This window comes from Triplophysa dalaica, chromosome 11 (genome assembly GCF_015846415.1).
Source record: "Triplophysa dalaica isolate WHDGS20190420 chromosome 11, ASM1584641v1, whole genome shotgun sequence".
Taxonomy (NCBI): domain Eukaryota; kingdom Metazoa; phylum Chordata; class Actinopteri; order Cypriniformes; family Nemacheilidae; genus Triplophysa; species Triplophysa dalaica.
Window position 1 is genome coordinate 16,365,930 of NC_079552.1, and position 23,916 is coordinate 16,389,845.

The 23,916-nt window shown below is 38.9% G+C and overlaps 1 protein-coding gene across 7 annotated transcripts; it reads right to left on the reverse strand.

The window, feature by feature from the left end:
* Positions 1-177: 177 nt before the first annotated feature.
* mark3a (MAP/microtubule affinity-regulating kinase 3a) lies at positions 178-23,338 on the reverse strand. Of its 7 annotated transcripts, XM_056760912.1 has the most exons (19): positions 21,634-21,781; positions 20,592-20,783; positions 20,298-20,351; positions 14,577-14,625; positions 13,930-13,995; positions 13,777-13,847; positions 12,918-12,974; positions 12,388-12,624; positions 12,199-12,318; positions 11,570-11,669; positions 7,949-8,061; positions 7,706-7,856; positions 7,313-7,512; positions 7,098-7,201; positions 6,671-6,910; positions 6,409-6,435; positions 3,256-3,365; positions 2,398-2,442; positions 1,131-1,371 (listed from the first exon to the last, which is right to left on the reverse strand). In XM_056760912.1, exons 1-19 carry the CDS (start codon positions 21,736-21,738, stop codon positions 1,283-1,285), a joined length of 2,130 nt encoding a protein of 709 aa, XP_056616890.1. In that variant the 5' UTR covers positions 21,739-21,781; the 3' UTR covers positions 1,131-1,282. The 7 variants fall into 7 exon arrangements, with proteins under 7 accessions (XP_056616888.1, XP_056616886.1, XP_056616889.1 ...); XM_056760913.1 differs by lacking the exon at positions 6,409-6,435; XM_056760914.1 differs by lacking the exon at positions 2,398-2,442.
* Positions 23,339-23,916: the final 578 nt, after the last annotated feature.

Below are 23,916 nucleotides of genomic sequence, written 5' to 3' on the forward strand. Positions count from 1 at the left end.
TGCTCTGTCTTTCTTCCTCTTACTGTCCTTTAAGCAGGATTACCACACCTTTTGTCCAACAAATGAATTTAGTGACAAGAATGATTGTGATAATTTTTTACAGTTTATAGCCAATACTAGTATAACTGATCAGAAGAAACTATAAACATATGAAAAACACTCAATACAATGTTGGGATGACTTTATAACTGTATTAGATTTCTGCAATGAACACTGTGACAAATTACAGATATTTTAATGCGATCTATTGGGAGTCTTAAGTAAAAGATAACAAGATGCCCTTTTGGTATAAGACTCCGAAAGCAAAAGTATGAAAATGTGTAGTTACCACAAAGTACATTATTATTTACACAAAATACACGAGTGGGCAATAATGTGAAATAAATTATCAAACATCTAAACCTTGCACTTTGTAACACTCAAACAGTGAAACTGAACGCAGATCAGATTTACTGCAGCCGTTTTCACAGATGAGCACCTTTAAAATATAGATGCAGAGCAAATTTGAAAGTCATAAGCAACTTTTTTAAGGTCCGGGCAAACCCTTTACACAAGGGCAGCTCAAAACACGCAATAATTAAAACCACCACAGAATAGTGCCTATTAAAAGCTAAAATAAAACCATCAAATCTCCATCCAGCATCCATTTCCTAAATGATCAGGCATATCAACATGAAATGATGTTGATGGCAATGAGTCACTTCCTCTCTGAACATTCTCAGAGCTTCTTGTGAGGTGCATACAATCGTAACACTGAACGGTTTAATCTTGTTTTCTTTTACATCATTGAACGACTCGCACAAGAATACAATAAATGTTTGAACGATGTTAAGAAATTATTGCTTTAAGCAATGTTAAAGTATATACATTTTTCAAATACATGTACGTAAGTAGTTTTATTTTAAGAAAGAAAAAACATTCTGTAACTGCTACTTTTACGATTGTACACCTTAATTTGTCTATACTGAACCATTTCATAAATTCCTCTATGTAGATACATTAAAGATATATATTCATAGCTTGAGTTCGCCTGCAACTTTGGAAGCAATGTTCTTAAAAGCGATGGAATTGCCGGATATCCTCTTAAAACGGACACCATTAAGTGAGAGCCGGGGCAGTTTGCAAACCTCCATCTCCCAGTGGACAAGGCTGTCGGAGCGGCTGTCCCCGTGGGCACAGAGAAGCAGAAAGCATTCGCGCTGCTGGTAAGTGCAGCTGTTGGCGTCCAGAACTTTGCAGATCTCATTTATGATGTCGGCCGGCTCCATGGTGCTGGTGGTGTTCATACTCCAGGTGAAACGGAGAGAGCGGGGTTTGCCGTCTTTTCCATCTTTCCCTTCATCTTTTTGCTGATCCCCAGATACATGGCGACTGGAAGAAGGCAATATGCAGTCAAGCGAGAATGAAAAAAGAAAATTTGAGTTAATAATGGAACGGTTTAGGAGCAGCAGAAATAGATGCATTAAGAGCTACATGGCAACATTGCACATATTGATGTTACTCTGTTAAAAGTTATAGTAGCAGATGCATGCATGGGTTATCACACATGGGAATTACTGTAAATCAAATGCACAGCACTTATGCTGGGGCATGCACAGAAGCAGCATACGTTTGTATTCTATAAAAAATATAATACAGGGAGGTAAAATAAAAAAAATATTTTAGTATTGTGAGCCATAACACAATGAATATGCACTGAAATGTTGTGAAAGTATTATATTTATCTTTTTTTCTCTTCAATCCCATGATTAATCCAGGGAAGTCATTAGGAAAAACTAAAAATGTAACTATAATACTGTCATGATCCACAGTTTACATTCTATCAGCTATATAATAGTATCGGTTATATTTCATTATATATCTTTATATGAACCAATAAAATAGTACAAAACTACAAAAATGTACGTACATGTGTCACTGAAATCAATAAAACTTGTCTCACCGATTTAAGTGGTTCCGACTTATCACTTAATGACTTTAAAAACTTAACTAAACAAAATGGCTCAAATTGACAGCAAAATCACATCAATTATAAAGGCCACTTCCGAAGACGTAAATAACACTGGTCCTGTTTCAGTTTTTAACACTACACGAAACTTTGTGAGAAATGTTCTGTTGGTTGTATTTTGTTTCATTTTTCATTTCATATTTCAATATATAGGTCTAAAAAATTAACCCTGAAGGGCATCTGGACCAGTGTTACATCTTGCGAAGTGGTCTATAGTAAATATTTAATGTAAAGCCAAGTCCTAATATGAATGCAGTGATAAAACACATAATTTGACATCAACAGACCAGACTAATAGTCCTCATACTGTACACTCTCATATATCCATGTTACAGATGGACATGGGTCTGAAACACATGAATGTAATGAGCAGTTTCCTGACACCTCACCTTGAGCCCTCAAATCTCCCGCTTCTCTCAAACTCGGTTGAGACTCTTTTTTTTTATTATTTGTTGATTGATTAGTGATCACAATGATGCACAAAGGAATGAAGATAGAAAAACAGGAAGAAATAGTTTTTTAGTCATTTTAAAACACACAGCAAAAGATATAAACACAGACTGAATTCGAGACAGAAAGAAGATAGTTTACCAAAATGAATATACATCTAGCAATAGAACCCTGTCTTAAATCAGTATGTTGGCTGAGACAACAAAACAAAGATTTTAAAAGTTGAGTTTGACACGCGTGTGTACATTTGAACGATGAAGTACATTTCATACAATAGTGTCTTAATGAGAGACATTACTTGTGACCTGATATAAAACAGATATAGAGATATAAAAGACATGTGTGCCCTTTACATCCTAGAGGATTCATGTCGTAGTGCGGGCATAGTATCGCACTGATGGTTGACACACAAAACAATCATTCGACATGTCACATACAATCTGGAACAGGAACAAAAGAGCAGTTCAAAGCCGACAAAAAGAAAACTTCAACTAGTGGACACAGGTAAAACAAAGCCGTGACAGAGCCACAGGGTTCCCACACTTTTCTATTGACAAGAAATTATTTTGTTTACAAATCAGACATCACAAACTTTCAGATTTTTCCTGCACACAAGAGTAAAGTATTCCAGACCAGAGCATAACCAGGACATTTCTATAGCGAATTTCGATTTTGATGACTTTGCCAGGTTTCCTTAACCATGGGAACCCTGTCGGAGGTTGAAAGGGAAGAGGCAGGAGGAGAGGGGGATGAAAAACAACGAGGAATAACAATAATCGAGTGGAGCGCAGACTTACTAAGAGTCTTTGCCGTAGGGTTGGAGGGGACTGTGAGGGTGGGGGGCACAGAAGGGGCAGCCGGCCCTGATTTGACGGCAGACTGCCGTTTGCTCGGGTCAAGTGTGACCCTGAGGGAGGAAGCCAGACAGAGAGGGAGAGAGACAAAGACAGAGAGAGAAAGAGAAAGAGAGAGAAAAAGAGAGAGAGAAAACGAGAGAGATAGGAAGGGGGAAGGAAGGGAGGAAGAAAGAAACACAGGGAAGAGAGGGATAGATTGATACACAGTTTAAACAGGTAATAGAGCATTTCTGTATTATGACAGAGTGTTTATAAAACTTGATTATATAAAGGTGAGTTTCTGAATGTCCTCACAAGGTCTGCTGCAGCTTAAAGTGCTGTTCTAACCATAAATCCTTCCTAATAACCAGTACTGGCTCCTCCCACCAGAAACTTGCTCACATACTCTGGTAGACACAGGCCTATAGAGCATTAAAAATATGCTTGCTCCATACAAAAACTAATAGAACATGTTGTCGTTTCATTAATAAATGTAAACTTCATATCCTCACTGTTGGCTGCACACCTTGTCTCCGTCCAAAACCACATACTATGATAGTATGGTCTGATTTAAATGAAGTACCTACCTAGACCGTTCATACCTAACAGTACCTACCTAAACTGTACGTTCTATTTAGTATGTGTGGGGGGAGTATAAATAGATTTCGGGCATACTTGCATCTGCCATGTTTTATTGTCATGTGAACCATATGACCTTTGATCTATGACGCATTAACAGAAACCTGTACCTAGGCGTTGGTACAAACATAATTTATTCACGAGAAATGTATCAGTTTGTACTTACATTTTTAAAAAAAAGGACACCCGCTATTTTTATGGGATAACATTTGTAAATTTGTCCGTTGCTCAGCTCCCGTTGCCTCATGAGATAGAGAAGTGTCCATCCGATGAACATTCATAAATCTCGGCAGAAGCAGTAGACCATCTGGGTATTTCTCGCCTACCGTTTTGTGCATTCTGAGTTTTCGGACATACTACTCATGACTCATACTCATTTTCGCCTACTATATAGTATAGAAATAGGCAATCGCGGACACGCGGCTGGTTTATCCAAATTTCATCTTTTATCATAAAGCATTTCTGTTAGCCACCGTCAGTGGGTTTAGCAAATATTTAACCAATGAAGAATTCTCAAACTGTCTCTATTGTGAATGAAGTGCTGCAGTAAAGGTTTGGGCTTGTTTGTATAGCAAAAGTACAAAAGAAAGGTTGTTTGAATGTGTACAGCATTTTCTTTACCTCAAACACAAGCACTTCCTCTTTTGTAACACAAGGTTTTAGCCAAATGACAGAAAAACAGAACTCCAAATAGCTACAATAAACTTGAATGCAAAAGCAGCAGCCATTTCATTGTTTTAACATGTGTACAACATTATAGAGCCCTTAAACAAAGCAATTTTACATTAAATATTTAAAATAATATGTATAATGTATCTCAATTGTCTATTTTTTCAATTTAGTAGTTTTAGTTTCCAAAGAACAGCCACTATTTATAAAAAGTAGATGTGCAAATCCCAAGTGAAGAACAACACTAATAATTATCCTGAGTAAACAACCAATCAGAGAAGTCGCCGTTACTGTGGTAACAGGATTTGAGTTCAGCCAATGACCACCCACTCTCGTGAAGCATTGCAAATGGCATAAGACAGCCTCATCACTGTCTTCTTGCGTACAAACTGTCCTAAAACTGTCTGCTTAAATGTGAAGGGTTTGAAAGAAATTAAAATGATTTTAATGAGTGAATAGTTTAATGTTATTTTTTTTCAATTACAGCAGATCTTTCACATTGTATTACGGGATCGGGAGATTACAACCTTATAGAAAACAGTCCAGTCTTTTCTTTTTGCTTTAAATCAAATGCTTTTTGTCTATGAGAAAAAAAAAGACTTGAGAAATACTTCAAGAATTGGGTGGTCAGTTATCACTTTATTCCCAGCACTGGCTCCTCCCACCAAAGACTGTCACAGCCATGCCCATATTAGGGCAGTGTGCTGTTGTAGACTGCTGCGTTTACATAATCACAGGCCGACTGTAAAACAACCCTAACACTAAATTTACCCTTTAAAAGAACCTTCAATTAAAACTTCCACCCTAGCTGACACAAATCATGTATGAGAAACAAAAGAGAAAGATGGGGAAAAGAAAAACACAAGAGAAATGGAACAAAGACATGACTTTAAAAGACGGGATCATAATTTAATGTAAACACCTCCATCACTCAAACACACCTGACTAGAGGTGAACATAAAACAAACTAATCTGTGCGAATTTAATTTGAAAGATGACCTCAGATCTGATTTTGCTACAATTTATCTCCGTTGATAACATTACATTTTAGATCCTGCACCCCTAGCATATACATTTTAATAATGCATTCTGCAACAACAATTATAGTAAAACCAAATAAGCAACAATAATACACCTCGAGCTGTCATTCATTTAGTTTTAACACAACATTTAAAGGCAGTTTTGTCAATCCTTGCTGGGAGAGTGTCTTCACACAGGGACTCACTCCAAAGTTTAACTGTACGTTTACCACTAGATGGCAGTGTAGAACTAACCAAATGAACCTCCAAACAGGAAAGACGTCCAATGTCTCATAACATGATTCAGGTTTATAAATACCACATCAGTGTAGTCTCAACCACCTCATGGAAGATTGTTCTGTGCTCTCTTATGCAATATGTATATAATGTATTTAGACAACTCAACAATTAAACCCATTCCTCAAAGACAACCTAAGCATTCCATTGTCTCTAAAAATGTACAAAAGTCCTCGTGGAATTTGTCAAATGAGTCACGAATGAGGCGTTTGAAGTGTTAAATCGAGTGGTACATGTTGTTTTGCACAATCAGCTTGTGTCATGCAGACATTAGTACAGGAGCAATCTGTTAAAGAGCAGTAGATTGATTCAATCTGGCCACACTAATATGCAGGCAGTGACTTATAAAGCATGCTGAAATCAACCGCTGTGAGAGCATTAAAACTCTAAATCACTGCAATCCAATCACTATGGGTTAGTGCGTCAGCTCCGGACACTTCTCATTACGTTAAGAGAGAGATTTTAACACTCCATAAACTCAAAATCCTACCTTTTGGAAAACCTGAATGACATATTTCTACAACACAAGAGATGAAAAAAAACAAAGGACAGACATTACAAAGATGGACAAAATAAAACTCTGTTCTAAAGAACATAAACCAAAGGACGAGGAGTTTAGGAAAGAATAAGAAAAAGTTTAAATTGAGGGAAATTCCTAACGTACCACAGAAATAAACTGAGCAGCTATACGTTGCGTTGTAATGCATGAACAGGTATTCATGTGTGCATGTTGTAGAAGTGCGTGCAGTTACCTGCGTGTCAGTTTGGAGGTGAGCTTGGTGAGCAGGTTGTTGGCATTACCGCGGCTGCGTGGTTGAGTGGGCGAGGCAGGAGGGCCGTTGTAGGTGGCCGTGCGCCGATCCCTAAGCTGTCCGTGAAAGGTGCTGCGGCTCGCTGTGCCTCGTGGAAAACGTGTTTTATCAGGTGTGGTGGCGGTGCTGATGCTATGAGTGGACGCCCCGGGGTCCCGAGAGCCAGGAGACAATGACACGCTACAGAGAAACACAATCAGGTTTGGTTTCACTACATTTACATAGTGTATGTGTGAGTGTTTCAGTACTGCTAAGGTTCTAACTAATAGACCAATAAAATGCATTGCCTGAAGGAGCTGAATGCTCAATTGTTTGTTTTGCAGTGGAAACGGTAAACGGCCAAAACAAAATTGGCTTATCACTGTACCTGTTTTCTTTCCCATTTGGAATAACTGAAAGGCGCTCTGTGTTGTTTCTATCAGTGCACATATACGTGTTTCTTCTAGATATGCCTCCGGATCCAGAGTTATTCTGTGGAGAATGAAGAAACTGCAGATATGATTAACCGCTACATGTGATTTTTTTCACGTTGAGTCCTGACATCAGTCTTTACACTGAAGCAAAAACAGGCAGTAAACTCACATTAGGAGTAATGGTGCTGCCTCTCTTGCGCTCGGGTATTTCTGTTTTGTTGGGGTTGTTGGCATTACCCAGCAGCGGGCTGGGAGGGCTGTGAGAGGGGGGCTTGCGTGCTGTGACCCCACCCTCCTGTTTTACATCACCATCAGCTGTGCCAGGGACAGTCTTCTTTGAGTTACTCAACCCTGAGTTAGTGATACCAACTGAGAGAGAGAGAAAAAATAAGCACAAAGGGATCCACATTCTTTTCTTTTAAGACGGTAAATATACATGTCATTATGTTGCACCGTTTTATTAGTTACAATAGTACCAATAGACGAAGTAATACACACTACTTGAACAAGCTAACGTTTGGCGGTATGTAAACGAAAAATGTAATTGTCGACTGAAAGTCACCCTGATCACTGTGGCGTCTGGATTTTCTGGATTCACTGGTAGAAACGCTTCTCTGGACCTTCAGGTGAGATGGTGATTGGCCGTTCATCTCGCTGGTGGGTCTGGTCTTTGCCACCGACAGATTACTATTGGAGCTGGATTCAATGACCTCCTGTAAAGCCACAAAACAGTTAAAAACTGTCGAGACTGCCGATAATAACAAATCCCACACTTCATTAGCAGTTTACTTCATTAGCGGTTTACCTCATTTGTCTTTCTGGCCAGCAGTAAGTATACGGCGGTGATCTCATCATAGTTCATTTTAGACAAAGACTCTTGAATCTTATCTTTGGAGAAGCCCATGCCCACGATGACATCTGCAAAATGACACATACCACTCAATGTTTTAATTCTCTTTCCTGTGCCAGTGTAACTAGTTTGTAAATAGTTTTTTACGCATGTGCTTGTTACATCAAATCTTGTGGTTTTGTTGAAACAAATCTGATTTTTGCCTTAAGAACGATACACTGTGCAGAAAAATCCAAGAATTGCAATAAAGAGACTCATCACACAATACACTGAATACCACAAGCACTCCATGGTAACACCATGTTGTGTTGCCTGAGCAAGTAGAAGTTCAATACTTCATTAAAACAGCTTCTATTCAAGAACATTGTGCATTGTGGCTGTTGGACTGAAGCCTTGTTTCTACAAAACTGCCCATTTACAGGATAAAACTCTGCATTTTTTGCATAATTAAATCCCTGTTTGGTCAAAGTAAGTAGTTTTTTTAATTACTTTTATTGGTAAAATATTGAAAGCATCAAAAACAGAGATACAAGGTTTCAGTCCGACAGCGATGGCATGTTACTCTTTTACTAAAGAATAAAGGGCACTAAATGTACACAAACATATTTTTTGTGTTTTCTTTATTCATTCCAAGACAAAGAATCAAATAATTATCACTAGCATGCTCATCTCACACCACACTGCCTCACCGTGTTGTTATGCGGAACACTATAAAACTTCAGGTCGATACCTCTTTAAATCTAGTTTATTAGTTAGAATGTTGACTCAGCAGTTAAAGCACATATTCTTCCTATACACCCTGTTAGTTGTATTAAAAAAAAAAAAAGAGAACCATTGTTTTAAACTGTACTGAACAAATTTTGATGTTTTTTAACAAGGGAATAAAAATGTTAAAAAGATGAAAAAGCATTCCTGTTCCTCAACTGGTAGAGCCATATGTTAGGTCATGGGTTTGACCCATTGGGAACACAGATACTGAGGAAAAGCTTGAAAATGTTGCTTTGTCTAATATGTTGCTTTGGATAAAAAATGTTTAGATACAAGTATCTATCAAATGCATAAATTAAATGTTAATGTAAACCCTTAACCTGTACTGGAAGCAAATACATGTTTTATAACAAGACCTTTCATTTGGTTAATTTAGTCTATTGAATGGCTTAAGTGAATATGGATTGACATTTGGTTAATCTGGTTCCAAACTTAAATAATTACATCTATAAAGTAATTCTGCAGTAGCTACAGTAGTTACAGTATTTTTAACTGAACATTCATCACCAACAAGTCTTATATATTTCATAGGCCATGTAGTGAGGTTTTTGATTATGCAATTAATAAAAAACATCACAAAGATTCCTTGAACCAAACCAAGAGGTAAAAATTATTTATAAACAATTACATAATTCTGACAAGAGTCCAAAAACCGCTATTTTAAATTACATAACAGTTGAAAACAAAGACTAATACATTATAAATAAGACTAGATGTGACATGACATATCCTCTGTATTCAACTTTAATGTGGCAAATTGAGTTATAAATGAATGCACACTTCGATATTTTGTGATGCAGAGAGCTTTTTCTATTTAAGGTAGTTCACACATAAATGAAAATTCTGTCATGATTTACTCTTAATTGTTTCAGATCTGAATACATTTCTTTGTTCAGAGAAAGATATTCGAAAGAATGCTTGTAACCAAACAGTTATTGGACACCATTGACTACCATAGTAGGACAAATGACAAATGGTAGTCAAAAGTGCCTGTTTGCGTTCAGTTTGTAAACTGTTTGCTTTCCTACATTCTTCAAAATGCCTTCTTTTGTGTTCAACAGAAAAATATATTTTTCCTACTATGGTAGTCAATGGTGATCAAGAGCAGTTTGGTACAACCATTCTTCTAAATATCTTTCTCTGTGTTCATCAGAAAAAAGACATTTATACAGATTTAAAACAACTTAAGGGTGAGTAAATGAGACAATCTTCATTTTTGAATGAACTTCAAAGCAAGCTTGAACCAAAGGACATAATATTGACAATGAATATAGGTTCACCACTTCTCTCCCTCCCTCTCAGAAATCTGACTTTATAATGAGCTCATGGAAACCTTATATCAGTTGACTTAAGTGCTTTCCTCCGTGGAGGCATCTGAAGTGAATCTTTGCGTCCCACCAAGTCCCTACAAACAAGCACCGCTGTGGGCTACCGAGCTCCAGCATGCTCCTCGCAACGTGAGGCTTCTCTCAAAGTGGGGGTGGGGAGGCTATATGAGGGCAACATCGGCATGTTCTCTGCCTTCCGCTTCACTCCACATTCAAGTACCCTGATGTTCTTGTTCTTACACCTCCCTCAATAAGTAACCACGTGACTGCATGTGTGTGCCCAGTTACTCTGCATGTTTCGAGCTGCGGACCGATCTCAGATAAGAGAGCAAAGGTGCATCGCTACAGCTTAAGTTCCAGTAAGCAAAACCCGTTCGCACTTGTGCCCATGTGATCATATCACATTTCCACATGAGGAGATCTTCGCTGAGAGATAGGAGGAGGGAGGAGTGGAGATCAGAGACGAGAGGGAGCCAGCTGCTGTGTGTTATGCAACACTCGACACTGTACAAGAACATCCCTAGTGCCATCCTTTCATCGTCTCTACAGTCTCTCCTTTGCTCTTTATTAACCACAGCAGGCAAGATTGGTGTTTAAATACATGGAGTAACATTTTTACGAACTCTTATCTACTCCCAACAACACCACTGATGTAGCTATCCCTCTAACTGCATATTTACATATTCAAGTTAAAGGGATAGTTCACCCCAAATTGAAAATTCCATCATCATTTACTCGCCCACTTGTCATTCCAAACCTATATGACTTTCTTTCTTCTGTAGAACACAAAAGAAGATATTTTGAAGAATGTTGGTCACCAAACAACATTTGTTCACATCGACTTCCATTACATGATCACAAAACCATTTTTTTGTGTTTCACAGAAGAAAGAGTCATATGTTTTGAGCCATGAGGATAAATAAACGAGTTCAGAATTTAAAATTTTGGGCAAACTGTACCTAAAAGCGGGTTTACTTTCAGCCTAAACATCTGTGTTAAGGTCTTTGCACATATAGTCCGAAATTTTCGTATGCGTTTTTTCTCGGTTGTACTGTGTCTCTGAATTGTTAAAAATCGGACCCAGAACAAATTTTTTTATGACGGACGAAAATATCGGAGGCAGTGTGTAAATGTGATTGACCAAACGTGACGTCGTATTTATTTTTTCAAGTGCAAAAATTTCAGATGCAAATTTCGGACTCACTGTGCAATGGGCTTTAAAAGCCAGACTAAATTACGGCCGCTCTGACCCACCTGAAAGACAGCTTTTATTCTTTGTTAACGATATTCAGCATCTAACCAGCCCTTAACTTTTCTCAATGGTGTGCAAATGGGTTTATACCCGAGAAACCTTACGTGTACACTTCAAATTCATTTAAAAAAGCATTCATCTTCTGCACTACCTTTGCAACGTAAACACGGCTGTGACAGACTTTGGTTTAAAAGTTGACCATGTAAAACACAAAGTGATTTTTCTTACCTATTCTCTTCTGATCGGAGATGTCAGTATCTGGTTCAGCATAGGGTTTGAGCTCATCATCATCGAAGCCAGCATTGATCCAGCGCTCTTTCATGATTTGCTAAAGAAGAAAGTTCATAATCACAGTTGAATCACTTATAAAACGATTCGATGAAACATAACAGTTACTGTTATTATAAAAAAACTGTAACATTATCCTTGCTATTGAATTTATAAATAAAGTACATCATATTTTGAGGATGTAAAATTTGCCTCAACTAATGGAAATTTAGTGCATCAATATCCTGGTTAAGAGCCTGTGTGATCGAAACGTCACGTGCCATGTCACAATTTTTGGTTTGCCGACTTCATATACAATTCTTTAATTAAGTGCATCTAACCAATGGGAAATGGGAGGAGTTTTCATGAGGCCTGTTTAATAAACATAATTTTTCACAATTCTGTTTATCTTTAGAAAGCATTAAAAGCCTGACTATGAGTGCATTGAGTTCACTTTACAGTTTCCTAACATTGTGTTACCATCAAAACAATATTATTTAAAATACTGTACATCCCCATCTGCAACACAAAACAGGCTTTTAAAATGTTTCAACTTCAAAGAAATGTATGAGACATTGAGAGAGGCTGACCTCTAAAGTTCCCCTCTTGGCAGGGTTTAGGACTAGAAACCTCTTGAGAAGATTCTCGCAGTCGGTGGACATGTAGAAAGGAATGCGATATTTACCGCGTAACACGCGTTCACGTAGTTCCTGCGGAACAGACACAGCTGTAAGAACTGACTCACACACACATAAGTGTCAATAAAGGACAGTGAATACCTTGAGATTCTGGCCATCGAAGGGCAGGGACCCGCTGACCAGCGTGTAGAGTATAACCCCCAAACTCCATACGTCCACCTCCGGCCCATCGTACTTCTTACCCTGAAATAACTCCGGGGCAGCGTACGGTGGGCTGCCACAGAATGTATCCAGCTTATTTCCCACCATGAACTCATTACTGAAGCCAAAATCAGCAATCTTAATGTTCATATCAGCATCTAGAAGCAGGTTTTCAGCCTGTGAAAAGACACAGAATGTAAAAATAGATGAAATGTGAGTGTGAGGTGGATAAAGAAAAACATACAAACACTATACAAATATCACAAAGGTTAAGTTATAAAAATTTGAATAAGAGGAATAGAATTTCAGTTCTAGGAATGATTTAGTTTTTTGAAGAAACCAATTATTAATGAATTAACTTTATTACCCAAAGCAACATTCTTTTACTGTGGCTTAAGTGTCTGAATATTTCAGGGGTCATTATATAATACTACAAATTCACATTTTACACAAAATCGAGGACTGCTCACCTTTAAATCTCTGTGCACGATGTGTTTTTGGTGACAATACTGCACAGCTGATACAATCTGTACAAAACAAAAACAATCAGATATCATTACATTTGTACTCTTTTTAACTAATTATAAACAACCAGAGATTACCAAATAAACTTCAGGAAAAGGGCATTAGTCCAGTGATTGGGTCATGAGCTGTCTGCTCACATTAATGGCTTTTGGCAAAATTCAATGGGCTGCATTGATTGGCTCTTCATTTTCAAAGAAGTGACCATGTTCAACCCCGGTCCTGATGACTAACCACTATCCCCAGTGCAAGTATGACATAACACACAGACAACCAAAAAAGCATCAATAATACAATCTGATAGCACAGTTGGTTTACCACACATATTTTAATACCAGTGATTGTGGGCTGATCTCTTTCGTTTTGCTGTGGCGTTTGTTTGCATGCATCAGATTTCAATGTGGAGACATTTAGCACAAAAGTGAGCTTGACGTAACGTCCAATACAATGATGCATGTGATACAGCTGTCATTGAGTAGACTGAAAAGATAGCAAGACCACAATGTCTCAACAAACAACTTGGTTGACACAGAGAGCTCTTGCAACAAACATCTTTTCAATTTTAAACACACAGTAATAAAATGTCAGCAATATTTTACTTGACAATAACAAGGTTACTTGAGGTCATAAAGCATGAGAGGTAATGATTATTTGTAGCCGCAGTCGGTATTGGTTAAAGCAGTACAGGACATTACGGGGTGAGTTGAGGCACGTGAACTGTTTTAAACTCCCATCGAACAGAAAACAAGCATTCCAGTTTGCTTTGTATATGAAATATCCTGAAACAACACAGTATGAGAACGGCACCTGTCTAAATTTAGCTCTGGCCTCTTTCTCTTTCATCCTCCCGTGAGCCACCAGGTAGTCAAACACCTCACCTGCACAAGACACAGAGGACAGAGGTTAAAGATAATAACCATGAGAAGATAAATACACAAGATAAACATGTCTAATACATACCTCCACTGGCATATTCCATCACCAGAAACAGAGTCTTCTCTGTCTCGATCACCTCAAACAGTTTGACTGGAGACACAGCAGGGAATTACAGAAAATGATGACAAGAGGAAGGTGGAAAAAATAAAAAGATTTCAAGTCAACAAGGTTAAACTTTTAGTGTAAAAACAGGACTATCAAGATTGAAATATTCATTTCATTCGTATCATCCGAACATTGTGTTTCTCCCCTTGGTGGTATTGTTTATAAACATTAAGAGTACATAACATGAGATTATGAAAATGACATTTCTAGCTATTATTACAAAATAATAGTGTTTTTACACCTTCTTTGTACATAAACTTGTTGTTGGACACTCCATAAACCAAAGTAGGACCTTAAAAATCCTTAGTTATGTACTCTTTAAGCACTCTCGAGGTCTCTGTCTGAACCTTCGACAGAGAATCTAAATTTAGGTGGGTGATACATAAAGCCCCTCCGTATTAAGACATGACGGCGTGTCTGGCTCATTACGCTGTTTGCAAACAGGAACTGACAACAGATGCGGGAGAAGCAATTAAACTCAATGAGAGAAACATTTAAAGGCAGTACTTATGAGCGGTTAGACCGAGGTGGGAAACATCTGTGTCCACATCAACCCTTTCACTTACCGATATTTGGGTGGTTTAAATTCTTCATGATTGTTACTTCTCTGGAAAGCTGTTGGAGAGAAGAGGATAATTCAATGTTATCAACATGTCAAGATGTTCTCTTACACAAAAGCTGTAGACTCTTTCAGTACTAACATAACCGGAAGCTAAAGCCCGACTGAGTCATTGTGTTAGCAAACTGAGAGGTTCCTTCTCTGTGGAAACCAGCACTTGTGCATTATTTATTCATCTTTAAGAAAAAAAGAATGTGAATCCTCCACTTTCGATGATATGAAAGAGTCATGAAAGTTTAATGGCACTATAGCAGGCAGACTGTATTCTTGCGCTGTTAGTACGAGCTGTTTCCTTCTCCCGAGTGTAACTTTGGGGAGAGAGAGAGAGAGAGAGAGAGAGGGAGGTTTCAGACCACAGGGAAATGCTTTTAGTAAAGAATAACCCCTATCCAATTCTCACCCTACTGTTATACACTTCTTTTGGTTATAAAATGGTAACTGATTTTTACTTCGCTCCCATGTTGAAATTGAAAACGAGTCAGAGGTGGGAAGAAAACCGGAATGACAGATAGACTGCAATGGTTGGACAACTATCGGGTGTCTGTGTGACTTAAAAATCCAAATAATGCTTTAATAAACCAGGTTAGATCGGCTGTGTGTGCGCGAATGAAACCCGTTTATGGCAGTTTAAACAGTCACTAATATCTGACAGTATGGCTTAAAGGGACACTTCACTCAAAATGAAAATTCTGTCATCATTTACTCACCTTCGAGTTGCTCAAAATCTGTTTAAATTTCTTTGTTCTCATGAACACAGAGAAAGATATTTGGAATAATGCTTCTAACCATACAGATCTCAACACCCATTGACTTCCAGAGTAAGATAAAAACAATTGTAGTTAAAAGTGCCCCAGAACTGTTTGCTGTCCTACATTCTTCAAAATCTCTTTTGTTGTGTTCAACAGAAAAAGTAAAAAGAAAAAAAAAGTTGCCTACTATGCGAGTCAATGTGTGTTGAGATCTGTTTGGTTATAAGCATTCTTCCAAATATCATTCTCTGTGTTCATCAGAACAAAGAAATGTACACACATTTGAAACAACGTGAAGGTGAAAAAATATTTGACAAAATTTAACTCTTGGGTAAAGGTTTCCCTTTAAGTGGTGAAGTAAAACAGCTTGTGTGACATGCCTCCTTTGCTTATATTGTCACATTTAAGATCATCAATCGTTTTAATAACTCCAGGTTGTTTGTCCAAACTACTGCAGTCTATTTGTCCTTCTGGTTTTCTTCCCACCTCTGCCTCACTTTCGATTTCAACATGGCAGTGGCGTAAAATCAGTCTATTGCTTTAAACAGTTGCTAAACGTGCACCTTTAGATAGATACTAAGTACAGGTTTGGGCACGATTTCTTTTCACCTGTAAAAACGTCTTGCTACAAGAATAAAAATGTACTTGTGGGGTCCTGTGTGGAAATCAGGTTCAGATACGTGACAGTAACTTGTAATGAAAGGCAAACGTTATGTTTACAGTCAGAAACCAAAATGTAAATCTTTGTGCAAGGCAAGGTGAAGGGTTCAGAAGCAGAAAGAGAAGATATATTTGTTAAAGTTTTCTCCAGATATTGCGCTGACTGGGATTTCCTTTATTCTTAGAGCCTCTCTATAGTAGCCGAACAAGACAGTAAAGCCTAGAAGATTAAAAGCCGTGCAGAAGAGCCAAAGATTTATGTCACAGCATGAATGAAAAGCAGGACTCTTACAAAGTCCCCTCACTTAACAGCTACTTATCTCACTGGGTTAAAGGAATAGTTCACTAAAAATGAAAATTCTGTCATCATTTACCTATCCTCATGTCATTCTAAACCTGTATGACTTTCTTTTGCAAAAAACACAAAAGAAGATAGTTTGAAGAATGTTTGTAACCAAACAACACTGCACCCCATTGACTTCCATCGTATAGCCACAAAACCACCAAGACATTTCTCAAAATATCTACTTTTGTGCACAGTAGAAAGAGTCATGCCGTCCCTTTAAACTACATAAATGGCATGTTGAAATGAAAAACAATGCAATTCAAGAAAGCATAAGGGGGCAAATCACATGTTCGAAAACGCGAGGAGAGCAGCTCTTCCAGAGAGTCAACCGAAAGAGTGTTTTTTTATGTTGCTAGGTAACCACCAAAACAGCTGACCTGTCAGTCAAGAATAATAGCGCTGGTGCTCTATTTAGTTATATTATTAGAAACTTTTAAAGGTACAAGCAGGGTGCTTCCTCTAGCCTTGCTCGGTTAACCAGCGTCAGCCGACACACATTTCTCCTTTATCAGTCTCTGGACTTTTCCAGCAACTGTAATGTTCAGTCACATCATCATTCAATTGGACAATGGGGAAAAGGCGCATGACCTTAAGAACTTTTCTGCTCAGAGTTGAGTTTTTTTTTCACTTCAGGAGCTCATAGCACTCTGCCCAAAACGCGATGCCCAGCAGGCTGCAAAAACGTGAGGCGCCCGGCGCGCATAACTTTAGGTTCACAGTGCCGTCCGCTGCTGGCGAGAGCACCAAAAATCGCTCGGGCCGCCCTGCCAACAATACTGTAGAAAAATTTGCGGATGCTCTGGTATCGTTGTCTGAAATCCTCTCGAGTGGTGGTTTCGATTTGTTCCCGCCGAAGCACGTCATAAGCTCATTACCATAAAGTTGATATGATTTCAACTCTCTTCGACTTCCGGTCACTTTGACGCTCTCGGTAACAGCGGTGTAAACTTACAGTAAGCATCGCGCAAAACGCTACCTGACACTTTAAACAAACAATCTAAAAGAGGTCTAACACGTTCTGTCTGATCGCACCTGCACACTTTAATCCCTTGCAATTTACCATTACAACATTACAATGACAACTGAAGTGCAAAACCGAAGCCTTGTGTTAGCATGATTTAAAATCTGTCAAAGAGCATCATAGGTCCATTCCAAACAAACAAAGGAAGATATTTGGAAGAATGTCAGTAACCGAGCAGATCTTTCCCCCATTTACTGCCATAGTAGGAAAAGGATAAACTATAGGAGTCAACGAGGGATTTAGATCAGTTTCATTACTGACATTGTTGTAAAATATCTTCCTTCGTTTTTAGCAGAAGAAAGAAATTTATAAAGATTTAGAGCAATCTAAGGGTGAGTAAATGATGACCAAAATAATTATTTTTGGGTGAGTAAATGATCAGGGTGAGTAAATGATCAAGAACAAAGGAGAAACTTAAATATTGCTTCTTCATTTCTTCGTAACTTTGTGTTTTAGGATTTATATATTTGATTTTGAAAATAGTTTATATTTGAACAGTTCTAGATTTCAGCGTGTTCTCAGGCTCTTTAACAGCACAGCATAAAGCACAGTCAAATACATTTTTCTTGAGATTCTCATTTCTAGCTCAACTCTCACATCCCCTCCCTCTGGTGCACCATCCTCCTAACGCCTCTGTGATGACTAAAAAAACCCGGCAGAACATCTCACTTCAGTTGAGGGTCCAGACCTTGTGCGGAGCTCGCACGCCCACAGGCAATTACACAACCTGTGACTCGCAAAGACGCTCGCACACAACACAGACCGACAGAAATAAGGAATGCGACCCAAAACAATGCTGCTTCTGAACTTAACACACCTAAGAGACAGTGAAATGAGATCAGAATCAGAGTTGTGTGTTGGCTTAGGACCAGCGGCCACAGAGAGACAGAAAATACACAGAATCCCAATCGATGGCTCTGTGGAAAAACTAATGGTTGCTGCGGCTTGCAGCTCGCAGCTAATATTAGAGCCGCGTCCTCAGATTGTGTATCACAGAGCGACTGCTGATGAGCATTATCATTTCAATCCTTCGTTTCATCTCAAGCCTGCCATCTTTCATTTCATGTTTATCTGTCTGTCTCTCACTTATCATATCGCATGTCCCTTTTGCTACTCATCAGGCATACTGTATCGGTGCCCGTTTCTAGTCTTATCTTCCACCCCAAACTGTTCTTAGGTCCCTCCATTCTGTCACTTCACCGTCGGCCCACCGAAATGTCCATCTGTCCTGTCCCCCCTCTCATACCCTCCTCCTCTTACTTCCTTCACTGGCTGTTGTGAAGATTGATGGAGAGTTCCAAACTGTTCAACATAATGTCCTTACCGCCGTTCACTTCAATTCTGTACTTGATGGGAGCCAAAGACATTTTTATGTAATTGATTTAGGTAGAATAATAATAGTTCAATTATTAAGATCATACTTATAAATTCTGATTATACATTACAAAGGAACAGAATCAATACAGACAGAGAACATACTAAACATTCTTGTCATCGGTATTGTTTTCTATAAAACAAATAAAATACACTTGTAGTTTTCTATCGTTTTTTTGCAACCTTTTTGCTTGGTGAGTGAGTGAGGAGGTGGGACAATCTGGTAAGTTGTAAAAAAAGCGCTCAACTCAATTTGAGGTATATATATATATATATATATATATATATATAGCTCAAATTGAGTATATACACACAGACACACACACACGAGACTGGAGCTGCCTGGCAGAAGCCCCTCCCATGACACGAATTCACGTCTAATGTGAAGCGAATTTAACAATCGAATGAAGCGAGTAAATGCAAAATGTTCAAGTGTCCAATTACGGGCGAATAGCGCAATTTGTTTACGCAAGTCACGTTTGGTGGGGCTTATCTATGCGGGTGAGTAAATAAGGACAGAATGTTTATTTTTGGGTGAGCTGTCCCTTTAACATCATGATCAAATTATACACTTTGTAAACCATCCCAGAAACCAGTTCTCAATTTCCGACCCAACCAATATTGCAGTATTTTCTCGCTCCATATCTCACACATCTTTGAAAGCTGTTAGAAATAAACCTTTTCTAAAACAAGGCAGCAAATGCGCAGGCGTGGCAGCCTGTTCTCGATGAAAGTGGACTGAGCAGCGATGCGGTCTGCAGTAGGTGGGCAGAATATTACAGCACAGCTGGTACAACAGTGTTTGTGCCTGGTGTGTGAAGGTTACTGCTAACTCCTCAAGCTGAATGATGCTGCATGTCCACTTAACAAACCTCTGTAAAAATGCATCGGATATCACAGAAGATCAGTTTTTAAAGGAACAGTTTGCCCAAAAATCCATTTCAACACATCCTTTTTTTCTTTCTTCTGTAAATCCCAAATAGAGATTGTAGTAAAGACTTCTTGATGCATTCTATCAAAGATGGTGTTGACACATTTTACTACTGGCCCTAATGTGTCCAAGGCATATTACAGCCATCACAAGATTTTACAAGATACTTTGTTGCATTTTAAACAAAGTTTGCATTAAAAAGAATAAAAAGAATTTAGCAAAAAAGCTACCTAATATCATAGATGGAAACAACATTATGGCGATGACCAAATGTTGATTTCTTGATGAAATATTCATTTATTCACGCAACTGCAGCTTTACCAGCAACAAAACTACCAACTACCATGTAACCCATACACAATATGTCACAGGTCAAACAAAGCAATTCCTCAGAAACATTAATTTAACCATTTACTTAAACGTATACTATTATTAAGAACACCATTTAAACAACCTGATCCAGCCATTTTCAAACATGCATGGCTACACGGCATTGATAAGAAAAGCTCACAATCATAAAAGTGAGCATCATATACCCGTAAAGCACACACGGCTATCTTAACAATAATAATAAGCATGACACTCACCTTCTGAAGGCTTGTTGGATTCAGTTGGGTTTTGTCAATCATTTTTATTGCCACCTGAGAAAGGAAATGGAAAGACAAACGTAAACTAGAATACAACAAAATTATTTGATATTTTAATTTAACATTAGTGGGGCTTTGTCATACATAATAGTTTATTATTTAAAATCCATTTGAACAGCTTTAAAACTATTTCTTAAAAGAAACACTAGGGCAGAACTGCTACATGTGTCTCTGGAAAAACCCCAGTGGCCTTTTGCGTGCCAGGAAACACACTTATGAATCTTGACATCCCACCTCGCTTCCTGTGAGGATATGGCGAGCCAGTTTGACCTTGGCGAAGTTGCCCTTTCCTATGGTTTTCAGAAGTCGGTAATTCCCAATAACAGGGTGCACATCTTCCAACCCTGATCCAGAATTCCTGTTTCGACCACTCGACCGCACCGACCGAGAGGTCACTTCTGCCCGGCCATGGCCATTTGTCGTGTGCTGTGGATTTGAAAGTTAAAAACAAATCAGAAGAAAATAAATAACCATAATTTAGTTTTGATTTTATGGGCAATAATAACATACAGACACCACTGTGCATGTGTGTGTTTTTGTTGGAAAATGTTCAAAGCAGCTATGCATGGAAAATCTCAAAGATAACTTGTGCTTATTTTCTCCAACATTTTACCCTCTAGGATGGATTCCATTTCCAAACTGTCATAACTGTCATATGGAAACTGATAAACGGCAGCAAGGACAAAGGGTCTTGTCATTGTAGAAATCAGTAATATTGACTCAACTGCCCTGTGTTAGAGAGGTCCATTAGCAGTCATATCCCTAAACTCTCAAACATCTCTATTCTTTTGTCACATTCGCATTTGACACCACACGACAGCTGACTTCTAATTTGACGTTCAGTTTTCCCCAATCAATCAACTCAAACATGCTCTAAAAATTCATACACATAAGAAACTGTCGGTGAGAAAAGAATAGCAGATTTCTCAAGATCCAGTGTAACCTTGTGAGGACCTCTGTACAACAAACACTCTCTGAATTCCTTTATTCGAGGGGTCATAAGAACAACATGATAACAGTGTGCAAGTTGGTAAGCCTCATATCACATCAACACCCCTGTATATGACACTACGCTCACACTGCGCTACACAACATGCCCAATAAATCCTGCATATTGTCCCTGATGTCGGACACCCTAAATGCTATCCACAAAGCTCTGCATAATAGATCTGAAAAACCTACCAACATGCACAGGTTAAAGAGGCGAACAAAAGCACGGAAAATAATTGACAACCCGTATCAAATCGTGACAAAATGATGATTAAAGGTCACTTACGACACTTGCACGATGTCTCATGTTAGATTGAGATCCTCTCATTTTTGTGTTGGCAAGATGAATGGCATTGAACCAAACAGCCCTGTCTTTTCTGTGAGAACTCATCAATACTCTCCCCTTCACCAACCCCGATACTGACCAACTGCATCACTTCCAAAATCTTTTTGACACCCAATGTGTGTGCGACTGTGCGTGTGTGTGCGCGCTTGTGTGAATTTTGGTCCGGGTGGGACATGAGCATCCAAGGATTGATACCTCAATTGACATGATTCTTAAAACTAACCAATACATTTGTATACAAAAGAGGAACAATTATGTAAGGAATATTGCCAGTTACTTGACACATTAGGATCTAGAGAAGCCTGTAACATAATGTATGAAATTCGGTGGTGTGCACACTGTTCTTTAGAAAAGACAGATGTGGTGTGTCATACCGAAGACTGAAAAAAAGACAACATTCACAGGCATCTTCAGGGGGAACCTGCATTAGCCTCACTGCTGACGTATGAGCAGTAACCTATAGGACGCAGACTGACGCCAATGCGCAATATCTGCATCCCCTCCGCGCATTTAAAATGCAAACCCACGCACGGCCAGTCAGTGATGAGCGTGCAGGAGTTCGTCTAATCGAGCATATGTTGAGCATAAAGCAGAAAGAGAGCCAAATCGCCAATGCCCTGGACCCCATGCGTCACTTCAGCCTGGTGCCCCATCTGTCTAAAGACTGGCACAATAGTGCTAATCCACTTAAAGCACACGGTCAGCACAAAACATGCGACACTGCCTCGCATTTTGTCCATAAATGGTCTGAATGATTTAGTCAGTTTGGATAATTTCTCCAACTAACGTACAGTTCGGTAGCGCAGTAAACATTCGCCGAAACTGCCGGCTGGGTTCTGAGACGCAGACACACAATGAGACGGATCAAAAGATTAATCACAGTGATGGCCGATTAAGCAACATTATGGAGCAAGTCCGAGTGGGTTCGTATTGAGTATTAACCCAAATAATAAAGAAATAAACACGCTACTCACGTTTTCGGCTTTCTTCTCGTTGACGGTGGGAAGCGGTGCTCTTGTTGTTGACATCTTGTTGATGGCGAGCCGCTTTTCCGGATTTACCAAATAAGCACTGGTTTAAGCGATGCAACGAATGGGAAAATACGAATTTCACAATTTTCACGTTTGACTAATATCATTTATTTATTTTCTAACACTGATAGCAAACTTATTGAAAGTTTGGATAATATGTACCGGATGCTCACGGTCTCGCGTTATTGTGTTTTAAAATCGACGTACAGCCATCAAACAGACTAACGTTGCCAAATACCAAACGCGATCGGTTAAAGGAACCTTAACTAGTGCTCTAATAATAACATAATACTTTCTGGCCTTGCGCCGTTGTCTGTTTCATATCTCGGATGTCCGGTTCAAGTAAGAATATAGAAAATTGCACTTCGCAGGGCCTCCGCAGTTCCGCTGCGATTTGCCCCAAAGACAATCTGCTCATCCGACGATCCTTCAGTCAGACTGTCCGATAATATTCACCGGTTACGGCAGCAGCAGGGCGCTCACTGGCGTTTGGGCCGCGGCGAGAATTCGTTCGTTAACGGTTCCATTCCATCAGAGCTGCCGTGTCTGTCGCTTCTCGTTTAGACTGAGATCCAAGATGGCCGCCGAGCAACACAGGAGTTTCGAGGCGAGCCCTGAGAGAGACAGAGGAAGTGAGGAAACAGATGGATCCCTTGCTCATTGGAGAGCGCCTCATCCCACAGGGAGCTGTGGTTTGTCGATTCAAAGTTAGGTGTTCATATGGAAAAAAGGGAAAACTCCGTCATTGTCATAACAACCGTGACACACCCTGTTCAATTTAAATGTGGCTTTACCATATGTGGTTTGGCCATTACGTGAGACAGGTAACCTTCAGAAAATGCAGTCATGGGCTTCTAGTCCTAAAATAATTAAAGGGGTGTTACATTTTTCAAAGCCTACAATACATTGTATCCGATTCACAAGACGAACGTTAATGTTAAAACGTGCCATTTAGCTTCAGGTCAGACTGAAAACATCAGGGATCTTGGTATAAATCAACTTAAACATTACAGCTGCAAGTTTGCAAGTGTTGGGATTCTTGACAATGATATTTGTAAGTTAATTCATAAAGGTCCTATTTATTTTTAATAAGTGAATACATTTTTATAGAAAAATAAGCTTTGAAGTCACTACATTTTTTTAACTGAAGAAGTTTAAAGGTGAATCATCGCAGTTTGAGGCAAACAGCTGT

Coding starts and splice junctions, on each gene's coding strand:
- mark3a (XM_056760908.1), bottom strand. CDS start 21,738: ATGAGTTCTCACAGAAAAGACAGGGCTGTTTGGTTCAATGCCATTCAT. Junction 6,911..7,097: donor CCAAATGGGAAAGAAAACAG/GTACAGTGATAA, acceptor GTTTCTCTGTAG/CGTGTCATTGTCTCCTGGCT. Junction 6,436..6,670: donor ACCTCCAAACTGACACGCAG/GTAACTGCACGC, acceptor CTTGTGTTGTAG/AAATATGTCATTCAGGTTTT.